The 19,699-nt window shown below is 43.6% G+C and overlaps 1 protein-coding gene across 1 annotated transcript; it reads right to left on the bottom strand.

The window, feature by feature from the left end:
• Positions 1-2,090: 2,090 nt before the first annotated feature.
• On the bottom strand, positions 2,091-9,277 carry LOC120659219 (MADS-box transcription factor 15-like). Its single transcript, XM_039937276.1, has 8 exons — positions 8,849-9,277; positions 5,776-5,854; positions 3,496-3,560; positions 3,243-3,342; positions 3,048-3,089; positions 2,838-2,879; positions 2,606-2,757; positions 2,091-2,515 (listed from the first exon to the last, which is right to left on the bottom strand). Exons 1-8 carry the CDS (start codon positions 9,031-9,033, stop codon positions 2,377-2,379), a joined length of 804 nt encoding a protein of 267 aa, XP_039793210.1. The 5' UTR covers positions 9,034-9,277; the 3' UTR covers positions 2,091-2,376.
• Between the last annotated feature and the right edge of the window lie 10,422 nt (positions 9,278-19,699).

Raw genomic sequence — 19,699 nt, 5'->3', positions numbered from 1 at the left:
ATATAAATTCGTGTATAGCTCCGAAAAATGTGAAACTTGTTTTGTTAGCTTCCTCTTGCTTAGATCTACTCATGAAAAATATTGTTTTGCATGTTATCTTGCTGTATATTTATCCATGATATAATGTTGCAAAAATGAGTTAAATGCTTAGTTAATTATGTACTGCTCTAAAAATGTCAGACCAAAATTTGCTAGACTCCTTGTGAAGTGTAGTTTCCAGTGGTGCAACTTGCTCATATGTTTCTCTACTGTTTATTAAGGTTTTAGTGTGATTTCATATCCCCTATCTGAAAGCTTGTTTAATGTGTAACTTCTTGCTGGATAGTGATTGTTTGCCGTCGCGTGTGTTACGTTTGTGCATCATCGCATGTTGTGCCCCTCATTCTTCATGTCATATCACTCTTGCATAATCCATGGCATTATTCTAATGTATGCATCTCATTCATGCATTATAGCGACCGAACCGTCGGAGGTCGATCCCGTGGAGCCCACCGAGTCCGTTGAGCCCGAACCCGAAGTCCAATTCGTGGTCGAGCTTGAAGTTAACCCAGGCAAGCAGCTAAGCATAATTTCTTGCACCTATTTAATTTGATTAGTTTAGTTATCTCACCGAGTAATGTTGGGTATATATATATGTTATGTATGTATTGCATTCTCTTACCTACTTTGATGCATTGTCCATCCTTGAATTGTTTAACCCTGTCCTTGGCACATGCTAGTTAGATAATAACTTAACTTGACTAGATGCTTAGCCCTGCTTAGAGTACTCATATTGATTATTAGGAAGGGTACTTTGGAGAAGCACATTTACCGATTACCCTTGATCGCACTGGTTTGGTTTGGTTATTAGTGAGATGGTAGTACCGAGATTCGAGCGGAATGGTAGGGCCTAGAGAATGAAGTCACATGGGCATAGCCCGCTTGGATCGATTAAGGACCGAGTTGATGCCATCGACCTTGAGCACCTTTTCGTGCTACCACATATCCAATATAATGGTATGGATGAGCCAATTACCTTCTTTGACTTGATCATTGATGTGCAGTCCTAGATACGTGGCTAAGGGCTATGCAGAGAGGCTTAGTGTATCCCCGGGTGGAACTATGTGTAGGAAAGTTTAGAGATGTCCCTGGTGGAACTAAGTCTCTACGCGTAAGCTAGGTGTGAAAATTTCAATGATCGAGCCTTGTTGGGAAAGGTTGACGCGAGTACCCCTTTGCCCGATGTGATCGGTTGGGTAAGTCGCATGGTCCTTGCGTCGTGTGGGTAAAGTAGTACACCCTTGCAAGGTTATAATCAATTTGAATTGCCGCGCTCTCGGATATGTGCAAGCTCTTAGTTCGTCGAATTCTTCATAGAGAGTTTTGGTATTGTTGGCTTGGATTCACGTTATAACTATGATCTGTTATATTATATTACTCTCTTAATTAACTAAAATTATTTGGGGGTTGGGCAAGATTAATTAATTTTGCTAGGTAATAGTATAGAGAGTTTAGGCTTATGCAATAATTACTTAACCTTAAAGTCTTTAATTGAGCCTTTGCATGATCCTTGTTTATTTAATCGCGTAAGACTTGCGAGTACCTTTTGTACTCAGGGTGCTTCTAACCCTAGTTGCAGGTGAGCCGGAAGTGGTGTTCGGCCACTTCTACCCCGCCGATCCAGGTGTGGGGAAGGAGTAGGTCGATGAGGCTGGGATGGTGCCCTTGAGCAAGACACCATCATCGTAGTATATTTCTATCATAGCAGAGCTCCGTGAGAGCATGTAAATATAATAATCTTTAAGTTTCTGTTTAATATGGCTTTTGGGAGCCCTAGGCTTGTATTGGAAGTTTGTTTGAACCCACATATGTCGAACTTGTATTGTTAAATGTTGAACTCTGGTAATGTAAAACTGCTCTTTGTGGATTATTGGCAATGTATTTGATTGTATACGGTATGTGCATATGCTGATTCTAGACGTATGTTGGAGCACATATCGGGACTACTGGATTTGATATTATTTTGGATGAATGACGTGTCGGTTATTCGTGTCTATAGATATGTGATAACACATGGCACGCTCTCCGGCAAGCATATGTTAACTCTCATCTGGATGATAATGACCGGCGATTCATTTAAAATAGTATCAAATTGGGCGGTTCTCACACATATAGGGGGCATGCATCAGTTGATACACACATGCTGGACAAGATTATACAGTGCTTACCCTTCTTGTTGCAAACATAACAATAGTTTAGCTTAATCGCTGCCATGAACTTATGCTAGGACTCAACGGTGAGCAACCACTTTGCAGGCGCAGTTGCTCGCAATCGCTGGATAGGCACGGCAATTGATCATGGGGTAGTAGCGTCGAGTTCGACGTGCTCGTCGCCTGTTCAAGCATTGAGGTGGCTGATCATCCATGGTGGAAGGCCCCCGATGCGAAGTTGCGGTTGCGCCTGCCCTGGCTGCTGCTGCTGCTGCGCCGCTGCAGCAGCCTCTTCGCCTCTCTCTCCCATCGTCACCGGCGGGTAGCTAAACAACAGCATGATACATACTTCGTTGATCAATTGAAGTAACAACAGGAAGTGAGCATATATATATACAACTGATGGGCTTGTGTACCAGATGTTTTGTGGAGCCTGCAGTGGCTGCTGATCCTGCCTCATCAGGAAGGAGGAAGATGATGAGCTTGTCTGGGCCTGGGTCTGGGTGTGCTGGTCCCACTGCACCTGCTGCTGCTGCCTGCTGGCGACCGCCTTCTGCCTCTCCGCAAGCTGCACCAAAGAGGAGCGCATCAAACCCTTCTGTGGTCAATGCAATGAATAGCCTCAGTATATGCTATTTGGCAACTTACTTCCTTCTGTAGAGCCTTGTTCTCCTCCTGCAGTGATCTCTCCTGCACGTAACAGCAGTAACATTCATCAGTCATTTCTGTATGAGCAGTTTACAGTGACGACTGTCAAGATGCAGGGTCTTTTTAACCACAAATTATCAGGTAAATGACCGCTCCAGTTCAGTTCATTGGTTTGTGTACAGTTGCAGGAAACATTTCAGCTTTGGTTACCTTCTTCTGTAGCTCAGAAATGGACTCGACCATAAGGTGGCTCTGCATATCCAAATAAAGGCTTGTTAGATGCCAAAAAGTTACATATAAACAATATTACAGTAGCCAAACCATTTGGAGCAATCATAGAAACATGATTATACAGTAAGCACAAGAAGAGATTCGATGTGAAAAGATAAGCAAAACTGTTACTACCTTTCTTGATCTGATGTGCTTCAGTGAGCTCTCCAGCTGCTGCTCTAGTTGTTGGAGCTCTTTGAGATTCAGAGACTCTAGATCCTCTCCCATTAGGTGCCTGCAAGACACATAGGTCATTTGGCGTGCGCCACCTATACAGTGTGCATGCTACACAAGATGATAGGGTTTTCTTTTGAGGAAAAATATACAATGATACTAGGTCGACAATTATTCAAAATTCAAATCCAAATCACCATCAAATAGTTATTACTTGTGGCATTTTTGTATAGTCTCAATTTTGGCCTTCAGTTTCCTGTATTCATGGCACCAATTTCCCTGAATATGAAAGTAAATTCTGTCAGAAACTTTAAGGGATGAGCAGATAATGGATGGCCCAACAATGAGAAAAGTTACTTAACATCAGTTTTGCAAGGATAAAAACTTTGCCATATATGTTTATCTAAATATTAGTGCCCTACATTCACACATTACCACTTCCACACTCATCAGCAAAAAGAGGAATTTTCATGAACTCATAATCATATTTGGTACAAGAAGTGCTGGCATGAAGGATCACACCACTGCATCATGAGATACAAAAGTGGAACAAAAATACAACAAATTCAGTGCAAAGCTGGGTTATCAGCAGAATAATATATATTCATCTAAAAGCAACAGAATAATTATCCTATGCCTTTTATTAAAAAATCTCAGCATGTTATTGCCTAAAAGCAATGAATAAGTATGAAGGAACAGCATACTGATGAGAGGACAAATGAGGAGCCTGAAAATATGTTTTATAGGTCGAAGAAAAAAGTACACCAAAACTTACTATACTAAACCTACAATAGAAACTAAATTACTGTTCAAGTGATTTATTATTTCCAACTGCATATACAGCAAGACCTATAAATCAGCATTGAGAATGGAAAAGGAAAAAAAACTCTAATGAAATTATCTCCTATTCATGGTCATAGCCATATGTTCTTCGGAAAACGGGGAATATTTTTAGTAAGTTATTAATAGCCAACCCAGCACCAAAGAAATATTACAAAGCTAACAATTTAAACAAATTTTATTAGACTGAACATCAGTAACATGATGTTCCCTTTATTTTGATACATTGAAAACCAGCGATTAGTATATAAAGCTCAAAAAAATCGACATCAAAAAGTTCATAATGTTCTCAACATTGTGCCTCGCTGGATAGCATTGGTAGATTAGTGATAAATATTGAATTACAGTCCTAGTAGAGAACCTACAATTTTATAACAATTTTATTGTTGGTTTATTATGACTATATCTAACTCCAAAAAAATGTTTTATTGGTGTTCTTCAGATAATTATTCCTATAGATATCTAGATAATATAGTGGAAGTAATATTTGGAAGTGTTAGCAGGAGATATTTTTGACCTAAAGTTCTAGTCTTTCTAAGCAAATGAAGTCATGTCATGGGCATGCTACATGTATTCCCTGCTTATGAAAAAAGGGCTTATTATACTAATTATAAAAACTAAATTGGAACTACAATTTTTTATGAAAAATACCTTTTGACACATTTGTGCACACTGGCTATTAGTGATGATTTATATAAAATAGCACTGAAGATGAAAATGTATCCTCATGCTAAAATAATGCAACTTTTATTTCATCAGGATTTTTCTGGCAAATTATATAAAACACATAACATGCATGGAGCCACTGGACGTAGCCTCCAATTTTGAGAGACATGGATTCCATTAGCATTTTTATAAAGAGTTACAATCATCACTGAAGGCATGATGCATGTATCCTTACATTTAAATGACTGTACATTTAAATTATAGCACTAGTATTTATCAATATTATTGATGACTTAGAAAGGCAGAAGATTTTTAGTTATGCATACATACACACATATTTAAATTCAAAGGCCATACATAGAGTCCCAAAGTAATCACCTTTTGTGCTATGACAGTCAGATATTATTGTCACACAGATACAAAAATACAAGCTCGAAATATAATACAACTACAAAATTGGTAAACAAATTACACAAGAAAAGGCAAAGCATTATTCGAACATTCAAATGAGTTGTGAGGTTCTGTACTTCTGTCAAGGCCTCAGTTGGACAAAACGTAATGATATTTGTGGCATCATGTACAGTTTCTCAAACTGGGATATTTATAAAATTTCTACCCGTGTGCTCTTTAAGCTTTAAAAAACAAGTATAACAAAACCATGCCAAATTGCTATAATTTGACTATGCTATTTTGTACCATAAGATGAGTTCAGGTAATTAGGCATATCCTCTTATGTATGTAAATGTACAAAATATGCAATTGACTATATTTAACATAAAATATAAGGCCATACTAGTATCCTACATCCTTTTGTTAGGTTATACTGTTTCAGCAAAGCTTTTGTTTTGTTATTTAAAAGACAAAACTGAAAATTTCCAGATATATTGTCATATATGAGCAACCTTACTCATAGTGTAGGCGTAGAATGAAGCATTGGTGCATGAGACAAAGTAAGATGTATCCCAAGTTTCCCGACCTATCATCTTACCTCACTCTCAGATTCAGCTGAAATTAGAGCCTTTTCTGCATAGGAATAGCGCTCGTAACGTTCAAGAATTTTGTCCATGCTGAAAAGAGGAAAAAATAATACCATATCATGTCCCTGAAGGTCATCAAAATAATTCGGTAACCAGTTCATGCATTAAACCACAGAAAATTGCAGGGGATAAGTAAATGATGGGTATTTTCTAAAGGCAGTAATGCAAGAAAAAGCTGTCAGGCACACTTATTATTACATATCTAGCATGACAATAGGGAAATCATCAACATAATTAAATAAAAGCAACCATGATGCATGCTTCTACACGCAGTCCAACATGTAAGCTAACATAAAAATTGTAAAGAAGCTATGCCTGAAATTAATTACCGTTTACTTTCATATTATGTTAACTTCAGATCTGACAGTACTGTTTAGGTTAACAAGATATTAACAAGATATATAGAAGTGTATAGTAAGAACAGTAATAAGCAATACAAATAATTCATGTTCTATCTTTAAGCAGTCAGGGTTATTAGGCACCTAGGGATGTGGAATGCGTGAAGAAGCACTCATCGCATGTGATATTGGGCCGGGTTTACAAAAGGGTTCAGCCATTACGGTAGCGCAAGTGATCCATTTTAGCTACCAAAGTCAAGACTAAAGCTATAACTATATCAGTTATACTCATGAACAATTTATGATGCTATATCAGTTATACTCATGAACAGGTTATACTCATATACAGTTTGCTCTCTCTATCTACATTTGATAGATAGAAACCCACCATTTCGACATAAGAGTATTTGGAAACTAAATATTCCTCTCAAAATTAAAATCTTCCTTTGGTATCTGCAAAAGGGAGTGGTTTTAACAAAAGATAATCTCGCTAAAAAGAACTGGACGGGTAGCCAAAAATGTTGTGGCTATAATATTAATGAGTCTAGATCATCTTTTCTTAGATTGCCCGTACGCGAGAATGGTTTGGAGGATAATTTCTTACGCTACAGGTTTGACTCCACCTAATTCGATTAGGCATATGTTTGGCTCATGGCTTTCTAATCAATCTAAAAAGATTAGGAATTTGATTTGGGTGGGAGTGGCTGCTGTTTGCTGGGCAATCTGGAGATGCCGGAATGATATAATATTTCACAAAGTCAAATATCATTCGATTTTGCAGGTTATTTTTAGGGGGACGTACTGGTTACGTTTCTGGGCGCAGCTGCAGCTTTTTATTGTTTGCTGTAATTTTATCTTTGAGAACGGCTTCGCTCTCCTCTATTTTTCCCATTTATGCGAACCCTGTAATAATTGGTTGTGTACGCCCTTGGGCGTAGAGGCCGGATGCTTGTCATCCATTATCTAAAAAAAAATCTATTAGCGGTTGTTGAACGACGCTACACATAACTTAATTATTACAGACAATGTCACAAGAAAAGTAGGTGTAAAAAACAAATTCTCATATATATACATGTGCATGAAAATTAAATGGTTTGCTGAGTTCCAAATCAGTGTTAGTAGCTGTAGTTTCACTGAGTTTGACTAATTAAGTAAAAATGATCTGCTGCTCAAATACATCCATGAATGAGTTACACGTCTGTGAAACGTATCTAATAAAAGTTATATGAAAAGTGTGATGTACATGAAGCATTATCGCATTTTCACCCGAGATGGGAGTCATCATTGAAATACGGAACGCCAGAAAAATGCATAGAGCTTGGATGTAGAGAGGACATAAAGAGGAGGGGAAAGAAAAGTGAAGAAACAGAACCAAGTACCTCACAGCTTTACCTTATTTTTAGAATATAACACTGTAAAACACGGGGTGCATCCTGATAAGTGCATATAGTGTTTGTAGTACAACTCATATAACTGTTGTAACATCGGGTTTACCTTAGATGTATAGAGAGTTATATTAGATATATATCACATATATCAGTTTGGGTGATATGTTGCAGGCTTGCAGCCAGCAAGATTTGTTGCACTTATTACTACTTGCTTTGTACACCTTGATTCAACTATATACGCTAGTCAACGGAGGACCGAAAATCACAGAATAGAGCCAAATAAAAATAAAATAAGCCATTATTCATTGAAACAGCAGCATAAAAGGATCTGTTCTTGAAAACCAGTATGGAAGGATTGCAAGAGAAGGAAACGGCCGGAGAAGTCGAAGAATCAGAGAAAGAATAGCTAGATCTATCCATCTTCTTGTCGTCGTGGCTTTCAGATTTTCAGGGATCATTAGCTCATAATTTGCCGTAGTTTGAGCTAGAGAGAGAGAGAGAGAGAGAGAGAGAGAGAGAGAGAGAGAGAGAGAGAGAATGAAGAGCAAAGCTAGCAGCTCGAAGTCCCAAGCAGCAGCAAAGGGAGAATGGTGAATGGTGGCCAACTCCTCGGAACATGTAATAATTTACTCTTTTGTTGAGAAATGGGAAGGCGCTGCATGCCATTAGTTTATCCATGGTGGATGGGAAATCGAAAAGGCAGCAAAGCAAAGATTTTGGGCGACCAATAAAATAGCACCCCAAGTACAAGTCGGACGACAGGAACGATGAACAAAGACTCAAAGAGCAAGCACAAGATCTGATATGGAATCATCCACATGATGTACGTTAGCGAGCTTAATAAGACGGATTAAAGAAGGAATTGAAGAATTAAAGCGACTGGAGTCACCAATCCCCAGAAAAGGCAAGCATCTGCAGCACTTGCAGCAGAAGGCAACAGCAAGAAAGCAAAAAGGGCATGGCATCACATAAGCACAGCACCGGCAAAGCAATTAATAATGGTGAAATTTCCCGAAATAAGGAAGCAGCTGGCTGCAGATGCAGCATGAAATGATCAGCTGTAGCACCAGAGATGGAAGGGAAGGGAAGGGAAGGAAAGGAAGCGCAGCAGCAGCAGCAGCATCAGGGTGCAGGAGGCATGGACCATGGTCCATGGTGGCCAAAAACGGCAAAACCCAGCAGGAGCTTTCGGCGGGGAATCGGCGGCCCGGAGCCAAAAACGGCAACGACACCAGCAGCAGCAGCAGTCGAGAATGAATGGAAGCAACCTCTAAGCAGGAGGTGCAGTGGGCGCGTACCGGTCGTCGGTGGCGTACTCGTAGAGCTTCCCCTTTGGGGAGAAGACGATGACGGCGACCTCGGCGTCGCAGAGGACGGAGATCTCGTGCGCCTTCTTGAGGAGGCCGTTGCGGCGCTTGGAGAAGGTCACCTGCCGGTTTATCTTGTTCTCTATCCGCTTCAGCTGCACCTTGCCGCGCCCCATCTTGGTCGATCCCTTTCTTCTCCTTCGAGCTTCTCCCGCCGATCGATCCGCGTGCTGGCCTGATCGATGCAGCGGCAGAGGCAGCAGCTAGCTAGTGAGGGACGGACGGCGGATGGGTCGCCGCCGGTGAGGTCAGGCAGGTAGGTAGGTAGCTCTCTCGCTAGCTAGCTTTAAAGGGAAGGAGAGGAGAAGAGGGATCGATCGGTGGTGATGCGTGGTGAGGGGAGGGGAGACGACGCGAGGCGAGGCGAGAGGAGAGAGTGTGGTCTGGGTGCTGGCTGCTGTCGAGCTCCCATTGGTCAAGCCCCGCCGGGCCCACAGATCAGCCTCTCTTTCTCCTCTTGGCCATCGGCATATTAGCTGCTGTAGCAGTACAGCACTTAAATCATAAATAAATCAACAATAATAAAACAAAAGGAGAATAAATCATCGGGCAGAGCTGGGCAGGCCTGGAAACCAAAAGTGGGGATTCATGTGTCCACACCTCCTCCTCGTACGGTCGAACAAACAAACACAGGCAGCCAGGCAGATTTGTTTGTGAGAGACCGAAACTGGCGACCAGAGGGGGTGAATGGGAGCCGATTAAAATTTCTTCCGAAATTGAAACGTCGACATATGTCCCAAAATCACCGCAAGCCCTCCAACCTAGGTCAGCGAGAATAGCTATGGACAATCTATCTCGAAGGAGAAGACCCAGGTCGCAGCGCGGAAGCAAAGCGAGTCAATACGCAGAACTAGACTGCAGAGACCGGTCAGACCGGTTGCACATACCGGTCAGACCGGTCGGGCTGGGAATTCAAACTGCAGACCGGTCAGACCGGTTGCACAGACCGGTCAGACCGGTCGCTCCCAGACAGCCCGCCAACAAAGCTCCAAATGTCAAATCTCGAGCAAACGAAGTCCAAATCAAACGAAACTTGGAGGAAAGCTTCGCATCTACCCCATGAATATATTCCCAAAAGATCTTTTCCAAAAGATTAACAGATCATGAGAAATTAAGGGAAGATCAAAGAGAATTGGGGTTTTCTCAAAAACACAAAAATCTCAATCCGTGAGAACTCGCGATTCCTGCAGGTTTGGCACTAGGCTAGATAGATTAGAATCGTCACAACGAGTCCATCAAACCACGAATCGAAGAACTTGACTCCTCCAAACACAAAACACCTCAAATGAGGAAAGATCAAGTCCAAAAACACAAAGGGAAGGGGAGGACGAAAAGCTCAGCACACACGGGTGAATCTCAACACAATTTCATTCATAATTCACGGAGGAATTCACCTATACAAAGGCTAGAGCCGACCACACCATCATCCACCCTCTAAATCGAAGAGATCAGCTATAATCTAACCTCCATTTGCGTTGGAGACCTTGGCCCTAACCTAGAGCAGGGGCAGGGAGAAGGAAAAACGAAGAGAAAACAAAAGGCTCAAGAGACTCAACCAGCCACGGGCTGGTGGGGGGTATTTATACCCGGCTACTGTGGCCAGACCGGCCCAGGGGACCGGTCAGACCGGTCGGGTCAGCAGCACCCCGCTGTACAACCTCGATCGACGGCGGAGCTTCTTTCTTCGACTCGAAGTCTTTGCTGCGATGCCGCCACGTCGACGAAGATCCGGTCCGCGGTTTTGGAGGGTCCGCGAAACCCGGGTAGGTGGCCGGTTTTGAGAAAACCGCCAAAATCTCACACGCGTGAAGATTCCCGCCTCCACGCCGTGGCCCTAGACGCCGTTCCCGCCTCGGCCTCCTGACGGCCCTGGACGCCGCCCGACGCCCGTCACCTCCTCGCCCGCAGCGAGGCCCTAGACGCCGTCGACGCCCATCGCCTCCGTCGGTCCCGAGAGCGACGCCCGTCACCTCCACGACTTGACGTCTTCAACCGTCGTCCGCCTCCTTGGTTTTGTGGCGCAAACCAAGAAACCCGTCTTCCGTCGCCGCTTGCGCCCTCGATCCAGGAGTGGACGCCACAGCTGCCGCCCGGTCCGAGCTCCAGTCCCGGCTGCCCTTCACCGCCGTCCACCGCACGGTCCATCGGCCACAGCACCTCCACGGCAGCTCTCCGTCGACACTCGACGCCCGTGTCCCTGCAATCCAAAGACCAAGCGCACGATCACACCGCACGGTTGACAATTCACTCATCACAGGCAGGATAGAGTACTCTCGTTCCTCAGTTTGAGATTAACCTTTTCTTCCCCTCTCTTCTTTATATGTTTGTATATATGTAAATATAATATATATACATATATGATGTATATATATATTTACAAACTTGCATTACATTGTGTTTCTTGATACTCCTATCTACCAGTATTTCGGTATTCCGATAAAAATAAGTCTAGTGGGGAGTGTCATTCCACATTTATCAAAACCGTGATCTTGGTAACTGTGCCGAAGGCTCATCCCAAAATTCTCTTTTCTCTCCCTTTATAAATATCTCTACCATATTAGCAAATTTGCTGATGTGATATAATACTCAGGCCCTGTTTAGTTCCCAAAAAATTTTAAAATTTCCCGTCACATCAAATTTTTTGACACATGCATGAAGCATTTAATGTAGTTTAAAAAATAATTAATTGCACAGTTTAGCTGAAAATGATGAGATGAATCTTTTGAGCTTAATTAGTACATGATTGGACACTAATTACCAAATAAAAACGAAAGTGCTACAGCAAAACCCAAAAAATTTCACCAACTAAACACACCCTCAATGTTGATGATATTTCTAGAAGTGGGGCTCTATTGGTTGATCTTCTGCCAGATCAGTGCTGCCAGCAATTAATTACCGATAATCCCAGGGCAGCATGCTGGCACAGTGGGCACTGCAGGCGGTGAGGTACTGAGGTGTGGTGAGTGTGAGTGGCGGTGCAGTCGCAGCTCGACAGCAACGCATCCGCTATTGTTGCGTCTGCATCCGTCCGTCGCGTCATCACCACACACCACCTTCCCTCCCATCCATTCAATTCCCTATTCCTTCGTCGTTCCATCCTTCTTCCATACTACTTCAACAGAAATTTTATTAATAAACATCCCAATGCAGCAACTCCTCCTTGTCATTTTGTCAATAAGTATATATATTTATGCATGCATCTGGAATAATACTATACATTGCACTAGGTAATGCTATTATATTTATATATTCACTCAAGAAAGAATAATTACGGCATTTACTGTTCGATTCCAAATCCTTTGAGGCAAAGTTTTGAAAAAAAAATAGAATTGTTTTTTAATATGGCACAATCTAGAATCATCCTTTAGTTTCAAAAGGTACAAGTTGAGGCAAAGTTTTCTGAAGGCACAAATCATGAATTAGTTTTATTATTCTCAAGAACCTAAAAGCTCAAAATAAGATAGGCCAGCCCTAATATAGCAGGGAACTCAAGTAACAACTAGTGTGAAACACACAAGTTGTTAATTTATTTGACACTATCACACTATTTTGAGAGAAAAAAGAGGGTGGCCTTAGGAGACCCCCTCCCCCTCCCTCCCTTGTGTCGCCTCCCTCGCAAAGCAACTCGAGGGTGACCGGTGGCTGCCGAACTTCTTCCTCCCAATCCGGATCCCGCGTGGCCCCCGCCGCCCGCTGGGGACGGTGGCCACAACGGCGACGACCAACAGGGATACTATGTGGCTACCCCTGTGAGCCCTCTCCTCATCTCCCCCCGTCCTCGCAACCCCCACCCTCCTCCTAGATCCCATCAATCTCTCTTCTTTGGCCAATCAAGGTGCGCAATGGCTAAATCCGTGTGCAAGTTGACTGGATCTGCTGCTGCACCACATTAGCAGCCTACAACTTCGACCCTGTGAGTAGTAGCCTGCTCAGATCACATACTGCCGACAGGTGTTGCGCGGACTCTACCGACACCAGGCAAGTCCCGAGCTGGTGGCAAGCTGCTTGGGTCGTGCCAGTCGCGTTGTGCCTCGGCTTGGCGACGTTAGTACGTCACTGGTATGTCGTCGGTGGCACCCCATCCCCTTGTGAGCTAGATTTGCTGGCTCTCTCTATGCGCGCTTCCACGGACTCGTCAGCTCATACGAGCCCTTAACAGCACAAGGGGTGCGCTGCTCGGTGCCACCTATGTTACTGGCTCGCAGTTGCAACAGCGCTTGGCTTCCCAACTCAAGAGCCTTCCTTGCATTGGTGGCGGCGTTTTGCACCAGTGCCATTGCAGGAGGACGCGGGTGCTGGGACACGAAATTTGTCATGGTGTGTGGGGTTGGGGAGCCTACGAAAACCATACCCAATTCTCAGGGCGGACGTCGGCGGTGCTTATTTGCATCGCTCACCTTCTTGGAGGTGTCATCATACTCCATCCCCATCCATCCAACCATGAGGACTTTCGGGCGTCGTTGTGGAAATCCTTGTTACCTGTTGATTGTGTGATATGCCTTCTTCTTCCTCCCTGCTCTTCATGGGTGAGGTGGCATTGGCTGTTGGGTGTTGTGTCAATTCAATGAGTGACCTCCTCTAGCATCTCTGCTTCGTCGGCTTCTCCTTGTTGGTAGTGCCTTCAAATCAAATGCCAGGTGGTATTTCCACCGCTTCCGCCATTCCCCTTCGAGGATTCCTTCCCTTAGATGGCATTGGATGGCAGTACATGGAGCCCGGATGTGCTATAGGATGCCATTATCAGCTTCAAGGGAGGTCGTCATGTTCGGTGAACTTGGCTTGTGCGTTCTTCACCATCTTTAGTCCCATTTCCACTAGGTGGTCTCTCATATGGAGGGCCGCAGTGGGCCGGCGTAGCTATGAGGGGTGGTGCTATGTGCATGGCGGTGGTGTAACCGGCAAGTATGTTGTTTCGCTGGTGGCACTAATCAATAATCATCGATGGTAGTCTTTCATCTAGTGTTATGGCTTTATCTTTTGATTTGTTCGTGAGTTCTCTTACTCCTTTGTTGCACCCTAAGATGCTGAAAATGTAATGTATAATCTTGGCTGCCAAAAGCTATCAATGAAATTCGGGTGGGGAGGCTCTCCCCCTTGGTGATTGTCAAAAAAAGAAGAAAAAGGTGGCTGCAACTTACAGTAGCTTCGCGTTTTGAACTTGTGCAAGTATATATTGAAATTGTAGCACTAAAAATTGTTACAGAAAGCTTGTGCGATAAACATGTCTCGACATGCACAATCAACATCCACTTCAACAACCAATCAAGGAAGTGCCGATGCACGTACGCTAGCCAATGCAAAGCTAGCTACCAACCAGGTCAAATCAAATGAAGCATACTAAATGGTACTAGATTGCCCAAATAAAGCCACAAACTAAAGGAAAAGGGGGGCAAATCCAGCATTATTATAGTTACCATAACTACATATGGGCAAATCCAGTAGAGAAGATGTAATCTCCATTTAAGGCCAATCTCAATGGAAATGTTATGAGCATTAAATGTCATAGCATATCAGCAAAATTGATGATATGGCTGAGCCATTTATGAGGAGAGAAGATGGGGAGTTTCATGAGATATGAGAGAGGAGTGTCATCACTATAAGGTCGGTCTCAATGCACATTTTTATAGCATAGTTACCAAAACTGAGGACTAGCTAACCGAGCCAGCTGAGTTTCATGGGGAACTCCTCTCACATTCTATGGAACCCTCACATTCTCTCTCCTTACCACGTCAGCAAAATTGATAGTGTGACACAGAATTTAATGCCATGAAACTCTCCATAAAATCCCCAGTGAGACTAGGGAGTGTCATCACACAGTTACCAAAACTATGAACTAGTTAACAGAGCCAGAGAAGTGTCATGGTGATGACACTCCTCTCACATCCTATGACACATCCCTCCTCTATCTTCATATTGACTCTGCTATGTGAGAGTCAATATAAAAGTCAATATTGACTCACATCCCATGTTAGCAAATTTAATGCATATGACACTCTATGACATCTCATTGAGAATGGCCAACAATTCTCGGACACAGGTAGCAAGTTTTTAGTCTTGGTAACTATGCGATGATATTTTCCAGAGACTGGCCTAAAGCCAATCTCAATACAAATTTCATGGGAGTATCATGAGCATTAAATTTACACCATACCAACAATTTTGTTGACGTGGTAGAGTCATTATGAGGCGAACGAGAAAGGAAAGTTTCATGAGATGTGAGAGGAGTTTTATCACTATAATACTCCTTTAGCTCGGTTACTAAGTTTTCAATCTTCGTAACAGTGCTATGACACTCTACACTGAGACTAGGACTCGGTGCGTACATATATATATACATACTAGTATGTGTATGGAACGAGTGCACGATCATCGAGATGACTCAGATTTAGCATCCAATGCTTGATTTGTTTGTATCAGAGATCGAGACCAAGCTTTGTGAGTTACATTTACACAACTGAAGAAGATGGTCGATGCATCGACGACGACAAAATGTGTACGTGCTACCCCACAATAATCATCGCAACAGGACATGCATGATTGACGGCTTGGGTCGGAGCTACTGCAGGGGCAGAATCGGAAGACAGCAATAATACTATATACACAGTTGATGAGTCACATACAGAAACGCGCAGCATGCATGCATATGGCCAAATCTAGCGAACCATGCATGGGGCTGTGATGACTGTGAGGCTGCTGCCTGTGCCGCGTATAGGCGTAGGACGGAGGTGCAGTGTCTCCTTGCTTCCTTGCCCTCCCTTTTTTGTGCTTGCCAATATATATATGGCCCCTCTGCTGATTGCTCCCATCCTTTTCTTGCTGCTCGATCTCCTCATCACAATATGTAGTATCATGCATCGAGAGATGTACTCACGAGGGAGGGTGCGCGGAGGAGGGGAGGCGTAGTGCGGTAGTGGGGATCGGGCGAATGTTGGGAGGGTAGGCGGCGGGGTTTTTTTTGCAAAATGATATGGATGGCAGGTTCGATTAGAAACAAACTGAAGGGTCTATTTGCAAAAGAACCAAAGAGCAGCCTGGATCAACCTCCTGAGACAGATCGGACGGCTCGCGTCGGGCGTCCGCTCCTGTGGCGCCACGCGTCGCCACCGGGAGAAGGGGGCGCGGAGAGGGCTCCCTCTCCACGCTGTATAGGAGTTAGAGTATATGTATTTCGGATGATAGATATCAACTTCGAAAATGAAACGAGGGGAAGTACGATCGATCGAGTGAGGAGCTAGCGAGGTTGCTTGCATTGTGAGAACAACAATGTCAACTAAACCAAAGGGGTACGATTTTCAATTGATGATGATTTGCGCATGCATGCATACATATACATACATATTCCACACAGTGTGTTGAATACAATTCAACGCACCGGCGGCGGCGTCCCAAATTCGACGAGTAAAAATCATAACCTCCGGTCTGAATTGTGTGGCAAAGCTCTGCTTGCAGGGTTTAAATTTAGGGTTAAATACAGGGTTTAAATTGTGTGGCAAAGCTCTGCTTGCAGTCTGAATCGATGACCCAATCCGACCAGACAAATAGTTTAGGGTTAAATTTAGCGGCACTTATTGATATCCCAATCCAAGCGCCATGTGTTGTTGGTTCTTCTACCTAGTGTGTGTTTATTCTCTTTTTAATGTAATCGGTAGCTCTTGTCCATTTCAAAAAAAAAATGTTATAGAAAAGAGTGATTTTATTTTAACTAACAAATATATTTTCATAATTTACTTATTTATTGCTTTAGATACTAATATTTTTCTCTATAAATTTAGTTAAAATTTAAACTATTTAACTTACGATAAAATAAAATGTCTTACATTTCAGAATGGAGCTGTCTAGCTAGCTACTGGCTTATAGCTAATCCTACGCTTCGAGTGTGATGTTAGATGGAGTGCGACGCGTGACGGGTACGGTAGTAGTGATGCTGTCCAACGGGTAAGCCGTTCATTTTTCTTGGTTTTCTTCGCGTCCTTGACCACAAAATTGGGAACGACAAGGACTCTCTCTCTCTCTCTCTGAGTGGTTGATACTTTCCCATGAGAACGACGGTTGCCTCTCGCGGGACCCAAGCATCATCTCTTTTCTTCCCAAAGTATGTATCAATATATATGCTCTAAAAAAAGAGTATGGATCAATAGAGAGGGTGAACGAAACACATAAAGCAGAACCAACATATCAGTCCACCACTACTAATCCAGCTATTGAAGCTGGAAAAATGTAATAATTGAAGGCAATGTACACTAAACCGTAGAGGCCGGAAAATTCCATTATCTAAAAAACCCACTACTAACATGACGAAAGCAGCCACAATACAATCATCACCTGAAAGAGATCGGGTGCTCTAGCCTAAGAGGGGGAGGGGGTGAATTAGGCACTAATAAAAACTTAGACCTATGGCTCCAACTAGTTTGCACAAAACTTAAACTAAAACATGCTATCTAGATGTGCAACTAGGTTGTTCTAGTGTGAAACCCCTATCCCAAAAGAGTTTAGCAATCTATAGTCTTTCCTATCAAAAAACTACTCTATGAAAGTAAAGGCATATAAATTGCTAGTATGAAATGCGGAAGCTTAAAGAGCGGGATAGGAGATAGCAAACCCTTGACGCGGGTATTTATCCCGTGGTTCGGTTAGCCACAAAGGCACACCTACATCCACGTTGTTGTAGCACTCACTAAGAGTATTGCTACTCGGCCACCAAGTCTCTTCCGTGAACACAATCACGGTCACCTTGGCCCCGGATTCCACTAAGGAGCTTCTCCACAAAGGATGGGGTCTCCACGTCCCCCGCACAAAGATGTCGTCGCCGCTCCACACTAAGTCGGAGGGTCGATGACGTTGCCGGCGAGCTTCACGCTCCAAGGTGCCGGCGCACAAAGCTCTTGTTTTGGTTCGCTAATGAACCACAGCACAAAGGCTCGAAGCCTTGCAATCTCACTCACTAAGAGCTAATCCTTTACACAACACTCTCAAAGTGTGCTAAGGGCTAAGGATATGATCTTGATGCTTTTGTATGGCTTGGAGATGTTCTTGAGTGTGTGTGGGATGTCCAGCAACTCCAGCAATCTTCAAATGGCCGAGGTGAGGCGTATATATAGGACACCAAGTCTTGTAGCCGTTGCTCCAACGGTCAGCAGAAAATCTGCATATCACCGGATGAACCGATGCCTCTGCCTAGGGTAGCGTCGGTTCATCCAGTCACTCTCAGACCCGAAGTAGCCGTTGAGCTTCTGTCAGCTGACACAGTGACCACCGGTTCATCCGATGCTTACCCGTCGGTTAAACCGGTCACTCACAGCACTCAACTCTTCTGCTGACGTCATTACACCGATGATATGTACCGATGCTTCACCGGTTCAACCGGTGCTGAAGAATCTTCTCCTGGGCTCTTGACATCGTCTCTAGAACATAGGACGCCCAATGCACCGATGCCCCTTTTTGACCCGTCGGTTCATCCGGTGCTCATAAGCGGAACCCCCATAGGGGCGGCCCTTCGGGCCTTGCTACGCCTATCTTTTCTTTCTCTTTGTCATCACTTGAACCTAAAAGCCTGAGAATGATCATCTTAACAATCATATTAGTCCAAGTATTGTGTTGTCATTCGATCACCAAAATTACTCGAAATGGCATAAATGGTGCCATGTTCCTTACATCACCTCAAACAAAGAAACCGCTAACCTTCTCTCTAATTCGTTGCGGTCGTGTTACGCATGTTCCGTCACTATTCAAGCTAATTTGGTCACAATCAAGCACCAAATCGAGCAAAGATACATCGACAAACAAACAATTTCCGCTCATGCATGGCTCCGTGCATGTTTGCCCTTTTTCCATGTGCTTGGAGCCTTGGACACACTACTCGAAACCGTTTTTTCTTCTTATGTGTGCCCAATTTCCTTGAGAGTTTTTTCTGGTATACATAGGGAAATTCACATTTTTCGTGTCGGTATTGAAAGAACACACAGGGAAATAACCGATTTGAACAATGGACCATCTAAATACCAATAATTTAAACAATTCTACACCTACTAATTGCTGCATTTCATATACTATAGTCTGTCACCTGCTGTTTTTTTAAACTTTCCTTTTCTTTCAAGGTTATAGTGGCGTTCAGACTGCAAAAATGTTTGTTATTGTGCATGAGCAAGATGTACATTGGGGAATCTCTGCGTGGTGATCCCATTCCACAAGAAACTAACATCACTTTTCCTCAGGCTAGCTACATTGGGGAATCTCTGCGTGGTGATCCCATTCCACAAGAAACTAACATCACTTTTCCTCAGGCTAGCTACTCCTATCCCAACTCACCGCACAACTTTGGCGAAATCGTTGCCAAGATTTTACTAATATTGGGTGCAACGTAGTAAAGTTCATGTTTGCCTGGCTTTGTTTAGAAAAAAAAAGGAAAACCAGTTCATGTTAGCTGTGTCTGTGCTTAGCAAGTATTATGTTATTTGGCACTCGGCACACAATTTTCCGGCAGCCAAAACAACTTTTTTTTATATATGGTATTGGCCCCCAGCTCTATGGACCCCCATCGATCAGGATGGCAATAGGGTGGGGCAAGGTCGAGGGAGCGGTTCCCGTCCCCGACCCGATCCCCGATTCACTATCCCCACCCTAGCCTCGAAAGCACTAACGAGGCAAAATTGGCCCTGGCCCCGATCCTCGTGGATCCCGATCCCCGATGGGGCTCGTAGGGAGGAGGCACAGTTAGATGGTGGGGGCGACGTGATGGCACTGGTGTCAGGCGACGGACGGTTCGCGGTCGGGGCGAGCTCCCGA

This window comes from Panicum virgatum, chromosome 2N (genome assembly GCF_016808335.1).
Source record: "Panicum virgatum strain AP13 chromosome 2N, P.virgatum_v5, whole genome shotgun sequence".
Classification (NCBI taxonomy): domain Eukaryota; kingdom Viridiplantae; phylum Streptophyta; class Magnoliopsida; order Poales; family Poaceae; genus Panicum; species Panicum virgatum.
Note: the sequence above shows the minus strand (reverse complement) of the source record. Positions and strands in the feature narration are given on the sequence as shown.

Bases quoted from the DNA above. Each gene is read 5' to 3' on its own strand.
- LOC120659219 (XM_039937276.1), bottom strand. From the start codon at position 9,033: ATGGGGCGCGGCAAGGTGCAGCTGAAGCGGATAGAGAACAAGATAAAC. The intron at 5,855-8,848 runs GTACGCGCCCAC...TCCTCTTTTCAG, and splicing joins GAGTACGCCACCGACGACCG to CATGGACAAAATTCTTGAAC. The intron at 3,343-3,495 runs GTAATAACTATT...TGTGTCTTGCAG, and splicing joins ACTATACAAAAATGCCACAA to GCACCTAATGGGAGAGGATC.